This window comes from Chaetodon auriga, chromosome 8 (genome assembly GCF_051107435.1).
Source record: "Chaetodon auriga isolate fChaAug3 chromosome 8, fChaAug3.hap1, whole genome shotgun sequence".
Classification (NCBI taxonomy): domain Eukaryota; kingdom Metazoa; phylum Chordata; class Actinopteri; order Chaetodontiformes; family Chaetodontidae; genus Chaetodon; species Chaetodon auriga.
Window position 1 is genome coordinate 27,962,221 of NC_135081.1, and position 17,230 is coordinate 27,979,450.

General features: G+C 47.8%; 2 protein-coding genes across 6 annotated transcripts in view; both read left to right on the plus strand.

Annotated features, from left to right (window-relative positions):
- Window positions 1-881: 881 nt before the first annotated feature.
- slc39a3 (solute carrier family 39 member 3) lies at window positions 882-6,409 on the plus strand. Of its 3 annotated transcripts, XM_076736201.1 has the most exons (4): window positions 1,185-1,318; window positions 2,039-2,357; window positions 2,466-2,596; window positions 4,182-6,409. In XM_076736201.1, the coding sequence occupies exons 2-4, from the start codon at window positions 2,156-2,158 to the stop codon at window positions 4,869-4,871; spliced, it is 1,023 nt and encodes a 340-aa protein (XP_076592316.1). In that variant the 5' UTR covers window positions 1,185-1,318; window positions 2,039-2,155; the 3' UTR covers window positions 4,872-6,409. The 3 variants fall into 3 exon arrangements, with proteins under 3 accessions (XP_076592318.1, XP_076592316.1, XP_076592317.1); XM_076736202.1 differs by lacking the exon at window positions 1,185-1,318 and having other exon boundaries at window positions 1,542-2,357; window positions 4,182-5,016; XM_076736203.1 differs by lacking the exons at window positions 2,039-2,357; window positions 2,466-2,596 and having other exon boundaries at window positions 882-1,318; window positions 4,182-5,016.
- A 1,788-nt stretch (window positions 6,410-8,197) lies between these two features.
- LOC143324317 (CREB-regulated transcription coactivator 2) overlaps window positions 8,198-17,230 on the plus strand; it is a 31,526-nt gene continuing 22,493 nt past the window's right edge. For 2 of the 3 annotated variants that reach the window (XM_076736681.1, XM_076736682.1), the window contains exons 1-3: window positions 8,198-8,376; window positions 14,049-14,150; window positions 15,467-15,583. In XM_076736681.1, coding sequence (XP_076592796.1) covers window positions 8,203-8,376; window positions 14,049-14,150; window positions 15,467-15,583 — 393 coding nt within the window. In that variant the 5' untranslated portion in view covers window positions 8,198-8,202. The remainder of the gene's footprint in view (window positions 8,377-14,048; window positions 14,151-15,466; window positions 15,584-17,230) is intronic. The other variant, XM_076736683.1, reaches the window with a different exon arrangement.

Here is a 17,230-nt window from a genome sequence, read left to right on the forward strand (position 1 = left end):
GTTCCTGAAAGGGCTTCATGGTTGCTTGAGGACAGGGTTTCAGGTTCCTTGACTGGGCTGAAGGTGTTGTGGAGGGGTTCCTGCAGTATTCGAGGGGTATCGTGGATTCTTTGATTTTATTTGAGTGACACTTTGGCTTCTTGATGAGGATCTTTGAGGTTTTTCAGCATGGAAAATGTTAACCTCTTAAAAGTGTTGTGTCAGTATGAGTTTTAATGTAGGAGGTTGTTTTGTTGAATGTCTTAAAATTTCAGTCTTTGTCGATCAGCCACTGAAGTAAAATCAGCAGCAGAAAGTCTGCAGTCCTCCACCGAACTACAGGGGCTGCTTCTTATTCATGAGTGATGAAAACTGTTCCAGGATCTGTGATCAGCAGCTGGATGGACCCTCCTCCCAGCTGAAGTTAGACACAGTGACATACAAGAAGACCGGAAAATGAGACGTTTTGCCATCAAAATAAAAGCATAATTGTCATTTTTATTTAAAGAAACAAGCTTTGTCCGAACTCATCAGAACAAAGCGTGAACCGTTCATCAAGACCGAGTCCTCGCTTTGATTCCAGTCCCGACGCTTCACTGCATGTCCACCTCCGTCTGTCCCCAGCTGTCATCACCTAAAATAAGAACAAATGCCAAAGAAAAGAAAAACCCTTTCAGCAAGACTTTTCTCCTCTTTTGTTCCTTGTTAATGTGTCGTTTGAAGGAATTTTAGAGGCTTAAAGTGGTAAAAAAAAAAAAAAAAAAAAAAAAAAGATGAGGTATTTTCAGAAAACAGACGGAACGTTGTGCAACAGAGATGTCAGTACAAATTCAAGGTATTTGCACTTTAATTGGGTGTTTCTGTTTTCTCCAGCTTCAGACTTCTACTCCACACATCTCAGAGGCGAACACTTCACTGCAGCATGACTGCTTTTACTTTAAGTACATTTTACTAATGATACTTAGAAACTTTTACTTCAGTAATGTTTTGAATGCAGGACTTAAAGTTACAGTGGTCAAAGCTATTGGTACTTTTACCAAAGAAAAGTATCTGAATACTTGGTGCTGACATAGTAATCAAACTACAAATATAGACACTGGATGAGGCTCAGCTTCTTTTCCGAAACCAGCTCTTATTTTGAAAACAGGAAGTGTGTGTGTGTGATCTAGTTGACAGCAGCTTCTTGACAAAGCGGGATCAGCTGATGGGAACTGACTCACTACTTCCCGGACTACATGTACTGAAACCACACCGCGCAGAGACCACTGAAGCGGATTTTATTCACCAGAACCGGTTTGTACTGAGGAGGGTCAGTCTGAACAGCCGGATCTGGATTCAGGTAGGCCACGAGTCACATTCTTTACCGAGCGCGAGATAAAAACACTAATGAGACAAGTTTCATCAAAGTTTCCACCGGATCACACGCGGCGTCTCCGCGTCACGGTCACGGTTTGTCTCAGGTCTGAAGTTCTGCCGTTTGGATCCGTGTTGACAAATCAATAATCGATCATGATGATGATAATTCAATAATCGATCCTGATGATGATAAATCAATAATCGATCCTGATGATGATATATGTGTTGATTGACGGTCAGAGGAGGATTCATCCACACAGCTCTGATAGAAAACCCGTTTGATCCACGAACTGAACAGGTTTTATCACACTGACTCTTCTTCTTCTTCTTCTTCTTCTTCTTCTTCTTCTTCTTCTTCTTCCTCCTCCTGTCAGTGTGTTTCTCTCTGCTGTCTCTGGATTCATGTTGCTGCTTTAATCTTCATCAATGCTTCAGATTCTGGAGGATCACCATATGTTTGCAGCGCGGCGCCCTGTGAGAACCTCGTATCTCCAGAAAGTGTGATGAGGCCTTTTAAAGAGTTTATTTAGCTGAAGGAGGATTTTAAAAGAACTCTTCATCCTTCAGTTCAGCACAAACAGTCAACATCAACACATCTGGAGATACGAGCTTTTCACTGGACAGGAAGGAATCTGAAGAGTACCTGAGGCTGTCAGATGATTGTAATGTAATTGCCCCCCCCCACGGTTCTTCTGTCTGACAGACTCTCGTCTCCTGTGTGAAGCCATGGCAAGCGTTTGAGAGCTCCTCCTCCTCCTCCTCCTCCTCCTCCTGCCTGACCCTGAAGTGACAGAGGAGGTGAAGACCATCTGGACTGAAGATGTTCATCGAGGGGAGGGTGTCCTCCTCCGTCCTCCTGTCTCCTGGCAGGGACACGGCCGCGCTGCAGGTCAACCCGGCCGACGTCCCCGGCCTGGAGATCAAACTGGGGGCGCTGGTGGTCCTGCTGTCCGTCACGCTGCTGTTTGGATTCGCCCCCCTCTGCATCGTCCGGGGGGTGGGGTCGTGGTGTGCGGACCCAGGTAAGGACCAGGCCTGCAGGACCTTCTTTAGCTCCTCTGATCCTGGTTTCTGTCCGGTCCTCCGGTCTGCAGGAGGTGTCAGGCTGATCCCTGATCTTGGTCTTGCAGATCTGCGGCGCAGGCTGCTGAGTTTGATCAGCTGCTTTTCTGGAGGAGTTTTCTTGGCCACCTGTCTGCTGGGGCTGCTGCCAGACTACCTGCAGGGCATCAACGAGGCCTTCAGCAGCGCAGGAATCACAGTAAGGTCCTTCACATGCAGACTTCGGACTGTTGGTCCAGTTAAACAGCTTTATGAGCACGTGGGTCAGACTGCCATAAAGTGACACTCAGCTGACACACAGTTAGAGCGTCTGCAGGAGAGAAATTAAAGCTCTGCTTCAGAAACACTTTGACACCGTGAACTAACATGAGCCACCATGAAGGAGGTCCTGGAGGTCCTGGAGGTCCTGGAGGTCCTGGAGGTCTTCTGCTCAGTCAAGATAGTCTTGTTTCTTCCTCCAGATGTTCCACAGGTTCCCTTTAAAGTTCAGAAATACTTCTTGACTTAATATTCCTTCATGAAAACTACTATCATATATATTTATTCATGTTCCCTTCAGCACTGTGGAGTTTGATCTTTCTTAAAGAATCAATCGGGAGAAATATTGATCTGTTCTGATCACAGTCAGCGTTTCCAGCCTTCTGGATCCTCTTTTCCTTGTTTTACTTCAATAACTTTTCATCAAGTTAAATTATCGAGTAATTCAAAGGAAAGTAAAGCACGTAGAGACAAAACAGTCTCCTCTGTTTTGGAGTAGAAACATGATTTTCCTGCTTTCCTGTTCTGTCAGATTTGTCTTTGTTTGGTGGCGCTGAAGCAAAAATCAAAGGTTCAATAAAGACATCGAGATTTACGGAGAGCAGCGCTGAGTTCAAACTGCAGACCGTCCGACTGTAGGAGGGCAGCCGAAGGTCGCCGCTGAAAAAACACTGCTGGGAAACCTGGTGTGTGTGTGTGTGTGTGTGTGTGTGTGTGTGTGTGTGTGTGTGTGTGTGTGTGTGTGTGTGGGAGGGGTGTTTACCGGGAATCGCTCTCCTCCCTCACAAATAGTATTGAATTCACCTCCAGCTGCTTCAGTGGGCAAAAGTTAAATACCGTGGTAACTCTGTGTGTGTGTGTGTGTGTGTGTGTGTGTGTGTGTGTGTGTGTGTGTGTGTGTGTGTGTGTCTTCCCACACTTCCTGCCTCACACCACACAGTGTTTGATGTGTTTTCGTGCTGCCTTCCAGCACTTGTTGTTTTGTGAAGAGTAAATTTACTCAGTGAGGCGTTAAAGTGCTTTTAATTTGAAAGAACCACAGACGTGATGGAGTCCTCTGTTTGTCTGACTTTATGTCTTTATGAGCCGTGCTGTACTTTCAGTCTCACTGTATTTCTTATATTAGCACTCAGTGGCTGTGGGGTCAGTTTTAGCCCTCTCTCGTGTCTTTGTGGTGAATATGAAGCTACTGCCAGCAGGCAGTTAGCTTAGCTTAGCACAAAGACTGGAAACAGAGGGAAACAGCTAGCCTGGCTCTCTCAAAGGGAGCAGAATCCACCCAGCAGCACCTCGAAACTCACCGATCGACACGTTATGTCAGGTTTGTTTGTTTCGAGTGTACAGACACTTCCTGTTTCCTCGTGCTGCGCTGAAGAGCACGGTCGACCTTTTAGCGCAGATGTTCTTCTACACGTGAGCCTCCTCACTGACCGTGTGGTTTCCTGCTGCGAGTCTTGGCTTCAGTTAGTTTCACAGATTCAGATTCGGTTTATCTACACAACCGTGTTCTTCTTCTCTCCTCGCAGCTCCAGTTCCCTCTTCCTGAGTTCATCGTGGCCATGGGCTTCTTCCTGGTCCTGGTCCTGGAGCAGATCGTCCTGGCCTTCAAAGATCAGTCGTCCTCTCACGTGGAGGAGCGTCGAGCTCTGCTGGTTGACTCCAGCGTCCAGGCGAACGACAGGAAGGACCGTCACCACCCCCGTCGCCGTCGCGGGTCAGAGGAGTCCGATGGCGGCCACCTCCACGTGGACTTCGGCTCGCAGTCCGCCCTGCGCGCCTTCATCCTGGTCTTCTCTCTGTCTCTGCACTCGGTGTTCGAGGGTTTGGCGGTGGGGCTGATGGAGGACGGGAAGGAAGTGCTGGGGATCTGCCTGGCGCTGATGATCCACAAGAGCATCATCTCCTTCAGCCTGGCCTTTAAGCTGTCCCAGGGCCGGCTGCGGCGGTCGGTGGTGGTCGGCTGCCTGCTGCTGTTCGCCGCCATGTCCCCGCTGGGCGTCGGCGTGGGCCTGGGCCTCACCGAGACCAGGGCGTCCCCCCAGCACCAGCTGGCCCGCTGCACGCTGGAGGGGCTGGCGACCGGAACCTTCATCTACATCACCTTCATGGAGATCCTGCCGCACGAGCTCAGCTCCGGCAAGAACCGCATCCCCAAGGTGGCCATGCTGCTGGTGGGCTTCGCCACGATCACCGCCGTGCTCTTCATCAAACTGTAACCATGGCAACACAGACCATTGGCCAGGAAGTCCGTCATGAAGCCGAGAGTTCGCACGTTTGGTCAGAGTGTCAGAGAACCCGCCTCAGAAAACAAGGAAACCCTGAAAACGATGAAGAGTGTTTTGAGCGTCGTCACGTAGACTCCTCCACCTCCACCTGTGGCTCCGTGTCGACGCACTTTCAAGGATCTTCAGGAACACTTTGAAACCGCGAGGAGGAAATGTGACGCCACATGACGCTGAACCCACTGGAAGCGTCGCTCTGAGCGTCTCCACGAGGCCTCCGGCTTTTCTCCAGGAGCCGATGAGGCTCCCACAGGCCTGAGGTCGGAGGTCGGTTTGCTCTTTGATCCCAGCAGGCGGCGCTCTGAGCTGTCCGTCATCTCCTCTGCGGCTTCCAGGTGTTCCTCATCAAACCTCAGACGTGTTGAATCTAAAGCTCATCATTATTTTATTTAGCTTTATTATTTCATCATTATAACCTATGAAACTATCATCTGTCTGTTCAAGTACGAGTTCAGGCCCGAGGGGACGTCTTCAGATGTCCAAACCACAAAATATTGACTTTAAGTTTCTGCAAAAGAGAAAAAAAAACAGCAAATCTGCACGTTATGGATTTAAAGTCATGATTGTGTTTTAATTCTTTTAGCTGCTTCTTGGTTTGTTTCTCTCCTCTGATGCTTTCGCCGCCATGTTGACCTCTGACCCCAGACCAAACCCTCTGAGCAGTCATCACGTCAGAGATCAGCTCTTTATGGACCAGTGTTATCTTACATGACGCCTAAAGGCCGTAAACAGCCCTTTCATCTCCCATATCCCTCATATCCCCCCCCCCCCACCCCGACATGTGACCACACCCACCTGTCCACCCTGTCATGTGATCTCAGAGCTCATTTTTTACAGCCTCCTATTGGTTCATGAGTCCAAAAACAGCAAATCTCTGCAAGGAACAAACCAGAAGAGTTTGTCTGTAGCTGCGACGGTTCGATGTGTGATTTCTGTTTTTCCTCCACGAACAGGCCGACACAGAAAGGCTTTGTGTTCGCTCAGCGGGAAAAAGTCCAGCTTCGCCTCCTTTCAGTCGAGCTGAAAAGAAGTCTTTTCTCCGGCGAGGCTCTGCGGGAACACAAAGGGCTGCTTGTTGTTGTTCAGTCAGAGGGAGTTTACTGCAGCGTCACAGCCGCTCCGCGTCCCTCGTTAACATCCCTTTGATTTATCCCTGACTTCATTCAACTTGTCTTAACGAGTTCGTGAGCAGAAAGGAGCAGAAACGTTCAGCAAACATCGTGAAAAGGAGGCGTCGATGTGACGACCGTGACGTGTTTTAGACGACGACGCTTAGAAATGTATTTTTATAATCAGAACAATTCTAATCCATTGAAGTGAATGTAGTTATGATTATTATCACACCAAAGCCTTTGATCCAAAGTCATTTTAAGTATTTTAATCGTTGTCCTGACTGGATGAAATGTGATATATTTTGTATTGTGGTCACACATGAAACACTGAATCAAACATAAAATAGTTTTTCAGCTCTCAGACGGACTCAGAGTCTTTATTTACTGTCAGTGAAAACTGCTGACAGGATCCACGCGAGGTTTGGACAGTTTCTGTGAAACTCAAAGGCCTGAAGTCAAAGTTACTCGATGTTTTGTTCATATCTAAAGTGACACAGCAAACAGTTAGTTTGAAGATAAGAACTGATGATGATTATTGTGCTGTGAAAGGTCAGTGCAGAATATCCACAAAGGCAGAACCTGCTTAGAATAAGTGTAAAAATACTTCGAGACAGCAGTGACAGACACCAGCAGACGATGAGACAAACGAATATTTCCACCATGATCATCATCTCTTCATGTTTATTCTCCTTCAGGCTGCGTGAAACCACTTTCCTATTTGTTTTGTTTGTGTTTCGGCCCGAAATACATATTTGATGTTTTTCAAATCATCACTATCAAAGTTGTTTGTTTGTTTGTTTGTGTGTGTGTGTGTGTGTGTGTGTGTGTGTGTGTGTGTGTGTGTGTTCTTACTGTCCTCCTTTGCTTCAGGCTGAATTCCACACATTTTCTCCAGGAAACTTTTTCCTTTTTTTTAATCTTTACTACTAATTCACATATCAGAGGTGGGACCTCCTCCCGTCTGCAGACCCGGTGACCTCTGACCTCTGACCTCTGACCTTCCTGGAGCATGGACGAGAGCAGAAGTCCATTTTAATCAGACCCTGAATTTCACGCAGGAAGTTCAGCTCTTCAGTGTGCGGTGACAAACATCTGCCGGCAGGGGGCGCGCCGCATCTTTGTGCCACCGATCAAAGCTCGTGTGTGTTTGACAGGATGAGTCACTCGGTGGGTTGAAACTGAGCGTGGGCGTTCACACCTCACCCATGCAGCCTGTTCTTTATAGCCCCCCCCCACACACACACACACACACACGCACACACACACACACACACACACAAAGAGGCTGTTACCATAGAGACCAAGCTATACAGATCTGAAACAAATCTATCCTCCTCTAAAATTCATTTTGGAGGTGACACATGGCAGAGCAGTATTTGTTGGTTTAAATTCATGTAAAGTTCATCTAAATTAACTAACATGTTGATATTGACAGTCTCTGCGGCTCGTGGGCGGCAGGAAATGTTTCTCTGACCTACAAACAAGAAATGATGCGAGGCGGGCGCTGACTGACACCATGTCCACACTGAGTTTGGGACATTTTTAGAAATCAAAAGACTTTATTTATAGTTTGGAAAAATATAGTATGGACCACATTAATGTTTTCATCATTTTTCAGCCTATTTCTATCAAACACTGGGGGTGGCGTACAAGTTTTAGCAGCCAAGGCTTAATTCTTCCTTTATTTTATTATTTTGTACATTTTCAAATTATTTTTCTGGTCATGTGTAGTTTAACAACATGTATTTTTAGATTTATATCCTAGCTAACACATTTTATTCATTTATTGACTCGAAGCTTCTCTCATATTTTTTTTTCCTTTTTAATAAATATTTTCAGGAAGTGACTACGTTTTTTTTGTGTGTGTGTGTGTGGAAATGAACAAGGATGTCCAGTTTCTGCGTCCTCATATTAAACTTCGAGGCAAAGACTTTAAATGTTTGCAGTTGGTGACACGTTTTCACTATTTCAATCCCTCCTCGCATCATTTTGGAGTTATAATAAGGGCACATTTCGGCGCTCTCTCGTAGCTAAAGCGCAGCTGACATTTCAGGTCTCCAAAAATAGCCACGTAGTGAGACCTCTTCGCTTTCCCGCCCCTCTCTGCTGAAAATCGTTCCACTACGTCAAGTCGTCCCGTCCGCTCGGTGAAGATGTCTGCGACGGGTACAGGCGGCTGTGGACCTGGACCCGGACCCACCTCGGGCTCCGGGTCCGGGGCTTCCAACCCCCGAAAGTTTAGCGAGAAGATAGCGCTGCATACCCAGCGACAGGCCGAGGAGACAGCCGCCTTCCAGGAGGTTATGATGGACATCACCTCGACCAGGGTAAGTCTGAGACGGAGGCAGGAGGAGGAGAGCTGCCCGGAGGAAGAGAGGCCTTGCCTGGGCTTGTCAGGCTCCGAGATAACGTTATCTGCTGCCTCTACATGGCGCTCTGTCCGGAATTGGTGCTTTCACGGTGGATAGCAAAGAAACACGACAGAGCCTGTGGTTCGTGCTTGAAAAACAGCGTTAGCAGAAAACGTTGTCGCCTCTTGTTGTCCATTTCCGATACGTCGTTAGCGTAGTTAGCAAGCGTTAGCTACGAGGGCTAACTTGGCTTGTTTACTATGTTACGTGAACGTCGCTGTCACCCTGCTAGCCCCGATGCGTTCGGCACACCGCGGCGGGAGCGTGCCGCCGAACTCCGGTCAAAAATCTGGCAATTTAGTGGCGTCCAGCTTTGTCACACATATATCTGACACGAATAACATAAATTAAGACATTTTGAAAATCACGTTGATCTTCTGGTAAATTCGGCTTCCAAATGAGACACATAATAGTGAATTTCCTGACGGTTCCAGATAACTTTCTGTTTTCACTCTCACGCCTCTTTAAGCGTAAGTCAGTTATTTTAACTGCTAACGTTGCACGTTGTTTAAAAAGTTTTAAGGATTTTTTTGTGAGTTGGAGCTCTGCTGTTTTGAACCACAGAATCAAACGACTCACTTTAAGACGTGGTTTACTCGGTGTACGTCCTGAACAGGTACGCTGACTTTCTGTTGGCATTGTTCGAGGGGAATTTGACGTGACATTCTTGACATCGGGACGTGATTATCGGAGCTTTTCCTGAAGCTAACTTCATTTTCTTTAATTCAGGTCTGTGAGCTTGCATTAGGCAGTCAGTTAGCAGAGTAAACGACAAGCATTCAGCTGGTTTCCACCTGAGGCCTTCAGGATCTGTCAGTGAGGTCTGCAGCTAAACATGGAATAACACGCAAACAGCATATTTAGTTCAGTCACCTGTTCAGTAGCTGCTGAGACTCCGTTGATTGTCCTGTTTTAAGGTGAAGTCAGGACAAGCAGCAGGACTTCTGAGATGATTCCTCGTTGGACCAAACTTTGACTCTGGTCTCATGTTTGTCTGTTTGGACTCTCTGATGTGGAAGATCTCATGTCCTCTGTTGGGTTTGGTTGATTTAAGATGGCGTTCATGGTTGATTTTAATCATTTATCAGGTAAAAATCAACTTTTCCTCTCTGCTTTGTTGTTCCTCTTTGTTAACAACATAACCATTAGAACCATTAAAACCATAAACATTATCAGGTGTCGACAGGTGAACTGTCCGGCCAATCACAGCCCAGATTTACTTTAGCTCGCTGTGATTAACTGCTGTCCGCTTCTCAAATGCAGATGTGGCCTCAGATGAGACACGAGGCTGAAATCTTCATCTTCTTCTTCTTCTTCTTCTTCTTCTTCTTCTTCTTCTTACTGAGGTGGTAGTTTTCTGTATTTAGCTTGAAGACCCTTTGGTTGGTGACAGTTCCGCTGACTGAGACGACTGGTCAGTTGGTGGACAGTCAGTAGCGTGTCCTCTGTCCTTTTAATGGCGTACCAGTGTTGGATCTTTGCTCTGTCTCTGCGTCGGTGTGATGAAGAGCTGCCTCAAACAGTCTTACAGTTGACTGAACATCTTTAATGTGTCAGGTTGGTTTGTGGGGAACTCTTCTCTCCCATTTTATGCACTGAACTGTTAGTTAACCAGTGACTTAATCAGCAGACTAATCAATAAAGAACACGATCCAGATTATGATCTGACAGTCTGAGACGCCGTCCACCCGTCAGAACTCTGATCTTATAGAAAGGTCTTCACTTACTGAAGGAGCTTTTATTCACAGGTTTGTGATACTCAGAGTGAGTGAAGGTGGTCTTCTGTCATAACCCCCCACCCCTTAATGATAGACCAGTCATCATGATTGAAGGCCCCCATCCACTAACATGATAAGGGCCCTGAGGCCTGATGCTGAGACCCCGCCTCGACATGGACCCCTCCCATCAAATCCAGCTTTTAGACCGTCAGAGACATTTAAATGAATGAATGAATGAACGTCACACTGCAGATCTGAAGCCAGTGAAAAAGTGTACACTTTATGGGGTGGGGCTGAGGTTTCAGCCCACGGCCCCGCTGATGAACTGATCTGAGGCAGGAGGAAGTCGTCTGGGTCTGTGTCTGCAGAGCGAACGTCAGCGCTCGCGAAGCTCTGCGCTTCCTGCTTTCCTCTGGTGAGTCAGTGAGTCTGACGCTGACGTCACAGTACCAACACAGACTTTTCTGATCTCGCTGTGGCCAGTTTATTAGGTACATTTAGCTCCAGCTGCTGCAGAACCCTGATGAAGACCACGACGTTCAGACGTTCGTGTCCACGATCAAAGAGCAAATAGCAGTAAAGAAGAAACGAGCAGTTTCAAGACGTTGCAACAGCTGATTTTGACTATTTTTCATCTTTCTGTTAGAAACACTGAAAAGGCTGCAGTGATCGGTCTACAGCAGAGCGATCATTACGACCAATCAAGAGCTTCCGCGAAGGTTTCAGTGAAAACATGAAGATGATGAAGTGATGATTGATCAGCCGTCAGATCTGCTGCGGCTCCTGATCGTGTTGGTGATCAGCTGCAGGTGGAAGCCGGTCGCTCGGTGAATTCGTGTCTCTGCTTGTTTTTCCTGAAGCGTTTTCACTTCACGCAGATCAATAAAGCAAACGATTGATCGGTGGATCGTAGGAACACAGGATCGATTAATCAGCAGCGAAAACGACAGTCAGTCACAGCTCTGCTTCAGATTTCACGCCTGAAAGGGGTCTCTGACACACACACACACACACACACACACACACACACACACACACCACCTCCTCCTCCTCCTCTGTCATTTACTGACAACACCTCCCTTTTGCTTCTGTCTCTTCCGGGAATTCCTTTTGCCCCTGTCCTTTATGCACACACACACACACACACACACACACGCTGTGTGGGTGGTCCGATCAGCTAATGGCATCAGGGTGTGTGTGTGTTAGCAGCAGCTTCTCCTCGTCGAAGCTGTTCAGTATTGATATGCAGTTTGTCTCTGAAGTTTGAATTTTCTGCTGTTCAGAAGACAAAAGACTCAGAGGACAGTGTCCAAAGCAGGGACGGGACGAGTCCTCAGACCGTTAACTGAGGACCACGCAGTACAAATACTCTAAGTGAAGTCTGCAGTCAGAATTTCACTCCAGTAAAAGTACAAAAGCATGAGCAACAAAATGAAGTACCAAAAGTAAAAGTACTCCTTGTTCATTTCCTGTCACTCATCTTAACAGTGAAGTCACAGAGTCACCTCCAGTCTGTCTGTCCTTCTCTCATTGATGCTTTGTCCGTCAGTCAGGACCTGAAGGACAGACTGAGACCATGTCTCTGACGTGCTCTGATCCTGGATCAGTGTCTGACGGTTCAGCGTCTCTGCGGCAGCGTCCATGTTTGAAGCGTTGTCGTCCAGCAGAAGCTGATTGGTTGAGCTGATGTTGATCTTCAGGTGTGATGGAGCTCTTCGTCCGTCCTGTCAGTGCAGAGAGACCTTTCATTTGACCAACAAACACTCTGAATACCTTTAATTAGAGTCGTCACTACATGTGGACAGACGTGGAGTAAATAAGCTGTGAGTCGTCTCTGGTGAGGACGCTGGAGACACTTGTTGTCTTGTAGTCTGAGCTGGTTCAGGGACTCAGCCGGTCTCTGTGTGGAGGAATAATCAGTCGTTGGGTGTTTGTCGGTGTCTGATGTCGTCCAGCCTGCAGACAGTGGTCATTGTCCGTGCTCAGAGCGACCCGAGCAGCTTTTTCTGACTCATGACTTCTGTTTTGTGTTTTCAGGTGAGATATTCTTAGAAGCCTTTTAAGCGTCTTCCCTTCAGGGTTGGGTTAGGGTTAGGGAGAGATTTCAGTGTGTTTCTTCAGCTCTTCAGTCAACAGAACCAGAGTCAGATCCAGCTCCACCTCCTGAACCAGAGACGAAGCCCTGAGAATAAACTCGCTCCAGCAAAGACAGAACTTTGTTAACCGTCTTTAAACAGATTGTGAATAATGAGAAAACTGAGTTACTGCATCGCGGCTCCTTTAGGCTCCATCAGTGGTTAAAAGCTTTTCATTACGGCTTGAATGACCAGCGTTTAGGACGATGGAGCCGTTCAATACATGACTCAGCTCCTGTGATTCGTCATTTTCATCGACCGTGTCGAACGTCTGACTCGGCACTTTGTGAGCTCTGCACGCTCTCAGTCAGATCAAGTCTACGGCCAACACTCCTTCTGGAAGCGAATGATTAAAAGCTGAACCGGACTCTGGCTGAACCTGATCACTCATCCACCGTTTGCTTCGGGAATCATTCTCCTCTCTGGACAATAATTAGTTCACTGACATCAGCAGCCTTTCACCAGGCTGTTAATCATGATAATACTGGATTACATGTATATCAAGCAGTGAAGGGGGAAACTTACCTGTGTCGCACCCACCTGGGTGATGCACAAAGGCCATTTTTCTCCAGAGCATCAGTTTGAGGTGTAGAGGGGAGGGGGCTGTGTAGTCATCAGAGGGACGATCAGGAGGCCTGATGGAGAGAGCCAGGACGGGACACTGACCTGGACCTCCGTCAGAGGCTGCATGAACGTTCACAGTGAAGCAGCTTTAAAGCTGATGGACCTCACAGAGGTTTGGTCCTGGTCTCTGCAGAGACTCAAGGACGTGGACAGATAGAGAACAAGGACAGGAGAGACGGCAGATTAAATGAGTTCAAGTAACTGGGCCAGGGCCGCTGTGTGTGTGTGTGTGTGTGTGTGTGTGTGTGTGTGTGTGTGTGTGTGTGTGTGTGTGTGTGGTTCCACATGCTGTAGATATATACATATATTTCTAGGTTAACATTTTCTCCTGTGTTATTCTTTCAGTCTGTTTATCTTTGAAGGAAATCTGGTTTGCAGGAGGTTTAAGGTAAACCACGGTGCGTTCACTGACTGTCGTACTCAGCGAGGGTTCACGATGCCAGACTGAGGGTCAGTCGCTGCATATGTCGTGAAAGGCGGTCAGAGGTCAGCAGGGAAGCTTGTTTTGTTGGTGACGTGATTCAAAGAGCGCAGTGAGAATAAGTCACAGCAGCTGTCAGTGAATGCATCATCAGCCACAGCGTCGGGCTTTTGGCTTGTTCTACTGTCCAGTACGTTATTTCATTCGTGATGTGATCTGCGTTCGACTCGGGCGTCCTGGGACCGTGTGTCGAGCAGTTCGCCGGTCGTCCAGCGGAGCGACGCTTGATCTGTTTTAGTGTCGGTGCTTCTGAACTGAAGCCGTCGCTCTGATGAGTGATTGCCAAAGAGTCATTTACATGCAGCTATGCCAGAGGTGACAGAGTGCATGCTGGGAGTTTTCCTCCAGGGACAGAGCAGGTTGAACGGTGAGGTTAGGACAAGTCGCCTTCCAGTGGACACTGTGTGGGACCTTTTGGGTTTTATTATCCGTACGTATGCAGGATCCAGGATCTTCATAGAAGCTGTCCAGTAAAGGGAAGTTTTGATGAAGGATCTGAACCTGATTTCACTTCAGTCACCAGTCAGGACCCAGAAACAACAGTTAGCTAATTTTGCTGGACCGAGGGGACGCTCACCGCTCATGTCTAACCGTTAATGTCTTTGTCCTTCTGTGTCTTCGTCCTCTCAGCTCCAGGCCCAGAAGCTCCGTCTCGCCAGGAGTCAGGGTCCGTACTTCAGCGGCTCGCTGCCCAACGTCAACCAGATCGGCAGGAACCCTCAGGACTTCCAGGTGACTGAAGAGCGCCGTGTTCTCCCCTCTGAGGTCGTTTCCTTCATCCAGAACGTTTTGTTTGTGTCGAGCTCACCTTGTTTTTAGTCTTTGCTGACCGCAGTGGCTTCTGTTCCTGAGACCACCACTAAAACTGCTGCTGATGGTACTGCTGTCAGTACTTCAAAGGCTCCGTCGTTCACGAGCGAGGGTGGAGCGACTGAACGCTTCGTGAACACATGGTTGGATGAAGGAGATGAATACATGAGCGCAGTAAAAACAGACCGATTGGAGACGATCGGTTCTGGTCCAGACGGTCCAGACTGTTTGGAGTGGAGGTTGTACGACAGCACCTACGAGTAATACTACGTCCTCTGGACATAAACAAACTCGGGGTACTGTGAGGGACAGAAGCTGTTGTTGTGAGCTGGATTTGAACTGGCAGTGATCCTGCAGTGCTTCGGGGACTCGCTCTGCTGCGTCACCTCCATCTGCAGCCTTCAGCTCTTCACCTGAGTCATCGGCTCTGCAGCTCGTTCTGTGATGGAGGTTTTCATCGATATCCTCGTTTGCCTTCAGCCCCGCCTCTGAAATCACAGCTGAACCTCAGCCTTGATGTGTCTGCCCTCCTCCTCCTCTTCCTCCTCTGCCTCTGAGGTCATTCCAAGATTTGGCTGCAGGTAGCGGGATGTTTTTAGCTTCTCGGCGCCGCTGAGCTCCGCTGGGAGTCCTGACGAATCTGGGAGGTTGATGCCTCTGTAATGTGGATCGTGTTTCTTTGGTTTTCCAAGAAAATAGTTTGGACCAGCTCTGCCGGAGCAGACTGGGAAGAGTCTCTGGATGTCGGCTTTTTCAGCAGCACTTAAACACAACGTAGTAATTTTGAATGGAAACAAACAAAGAGGAGCGGCTGGAGATCCTGATCCACTGACTGTTTCTTTAAACAGCTTCCCGGTCAATGAAGAGGCTGAAACACAGTCAAGTTTCTGTCCTCCACGTGAGGTCTGACGTCCCCACAGCCGCTGGCAGCTCAAATTAGAGCTGATGGACTGTAAATCATGAGAGCAGCAGTTCAGTTTTATAACTTCTCTGAACATCCGCAAACAAAAATAGCTCAACAATTTCCGAGCTCGCTCTGAAACAAACCAGCTCGTTAGCTCTGACCTCAAATTAGAGTCCGGTGGTCTTTAGGACGGAAGCAGGTCTTTGAAAATCCTGGAAATTGATTTCTTGAAAAAGTGGAGCTCTGGTTGTTTTTCTCCTGCTTTGTTTTTCTGATGGTTCCTCCAGTAAACATGTTTCATAAACACATAATAAACTCATTGTTTCTCTCTCAGGGCTCCTTCCCGTCCACTCTGGAGTCCAGCCGGTCCACTCGCCATCACGGTCTCGTGGAGCGAGTCCAGAGGGACCGCCGTTTCATCTCGCCGGTCCGGCCGTACCGCAACCGCCAAGTATCCTTCAGTTCAGTGTGGAGCTTTACCCGACGGCTTTGATGATCCATTGATCTGTCCAGTATTACCTCAGGTGATCGGTCATTATCAGGGAAGTGTACCTCCATAACTTCACGTTGCTAGTTAGCGTTAGCTTAGCCTTAGCACACGATTACAGCTTCATTTAAAAACAAAGGTAACAGACAAACATGTTTTCCGTCTCTTTTCTCTCTGCGCTGTGATCGATCAGGTGTTAGCTTTAACAGACGTCAGCATTGATCCATCATGAAACGGAGACAACAGGCGGACGGCGTCTCTGTCTCGGACATCTGTTTTTTGCCATCGTGCGTCTGTCCGCCGTGCTGTTCGTCTGCCTGCGCTGTCAGAGACAGTGGACGTTTCCTGTCTTTCACCATGTGAGCTGCACAGGCGTGGCATTGTCTCACATCGCGTGCATCAGAGCATCTGATCGATGATGAAATCAGCTGCTCGCTGTTTGTGTAATCAATTCAATCGATTAGTTCTCGCCGTCGTGGTTTACTATCGAGTCTACATCTACAGGCTGTTCAAGGACAAGACTGAAGCTCTCACAAGAAGTCAGACGTCAGTCTGTCTCTCAGCACTTCTGACTTCCTGCCTGTGGCTCTCAGCTTCGAGCCCATTGGTTCCCGCTGAAGACGTGAATCTTTAAAACACGTCACTGATATTTAGTTTTGTTGTAGTTTTTACATCTGGGACGTTCCGTCGTTACCTCGTGATCGTGAGGTTAGCTTTATCTCGTCGTGTCAGTGGGATGGTTGTGATCTGTTTCCAGGTCACAGCAGCACAGAGACCTTCTGCAGGCACAACGTCAAGCTGGACGGAAACTTCACGTGTTTGATACGTCGACTGGATTTTCTCAAACCGTCGCGTTATGAAAACCTGCAGTCTTTAAAAGCATCGTTTGGTTTTCATCTTGACTTTACTGTGACGGATCAGATGATGCCCACCTGAAGCTAAAATGACCTGAAAACAGCACATTCCCTCTTATTTACCAGCACAAAGTGGATTTGTCCAGAGTTCGATGTGTAAACACGACTGCTGGCTTTTCATCCAGTGGTCACAGTGGCTGTCCTCCATTCACTGACCAGTGTGAGTCTGGTAACACTTTTCCACTGCAGGAACCCAACAAAGTGTGATGCTTATCAGTCAGTTCATCAGTTATAAGGTCACAGCTTGTTCTCTTGCTTTGGGGAAAGGAAGTAAATGTGGGCTCTGCTCAGCAGGTGATGCTAAATAAACAGCAGTGCTGTGACGTTACTGCTGCGTCTGTGTGGAGCAGGAGGACGAGTCCTTGAAGAAGGACGTGGGGAGCGATTGTTGGACAAGCCGACACGTCCCGGCTTCATCAGTGTTTGCAGAGGAGAGGACATGTGGACGGAGCTGGACTCAGCTGCTGGACTTTCATGTCTCAGAGACGCAGCTCACAGTCAAACAGCGTAGAGCCGCAGCTGTGAAGCAGCTCGATGAGCTTGAAGCTGTTTTGGGCTTGTCCAGGTTACTTCCTGTCAGCTGTCAGCTGTCAGCCAATGTAATTGAATTTTCTTGGGAGTATGGACCACCAAAGCATGTCAGCTGACGCTCCAAGATGGCTCCTGCTTAATTATCTGATTTTATGGTCCTTTCATG

Coding starts and splice junctions, on each gene's coding strand:
- slc39a3 (XM_076736201.1), top strand. CDS start 2,156: ATGTTCATCGAGGGGAGGGTGTCCTCCTCCGTCCTCCTGTCTCCTGGC. Junction 2,358..2,465: donor GTCGTGGTGTGCGGACCCAG/GTAAGGACCAGG, acceptor TTGGTCTTGCAG/ATCTGCGGCGCAGGCTGCTG. Junction 2,597..4,181: donor TCAGCAGCGCAGGAATCACA/GTAAGGTCCTTC, acceptor CTCTCCTCGCAG/CTCCAGTTCCCTCTTCCTGA.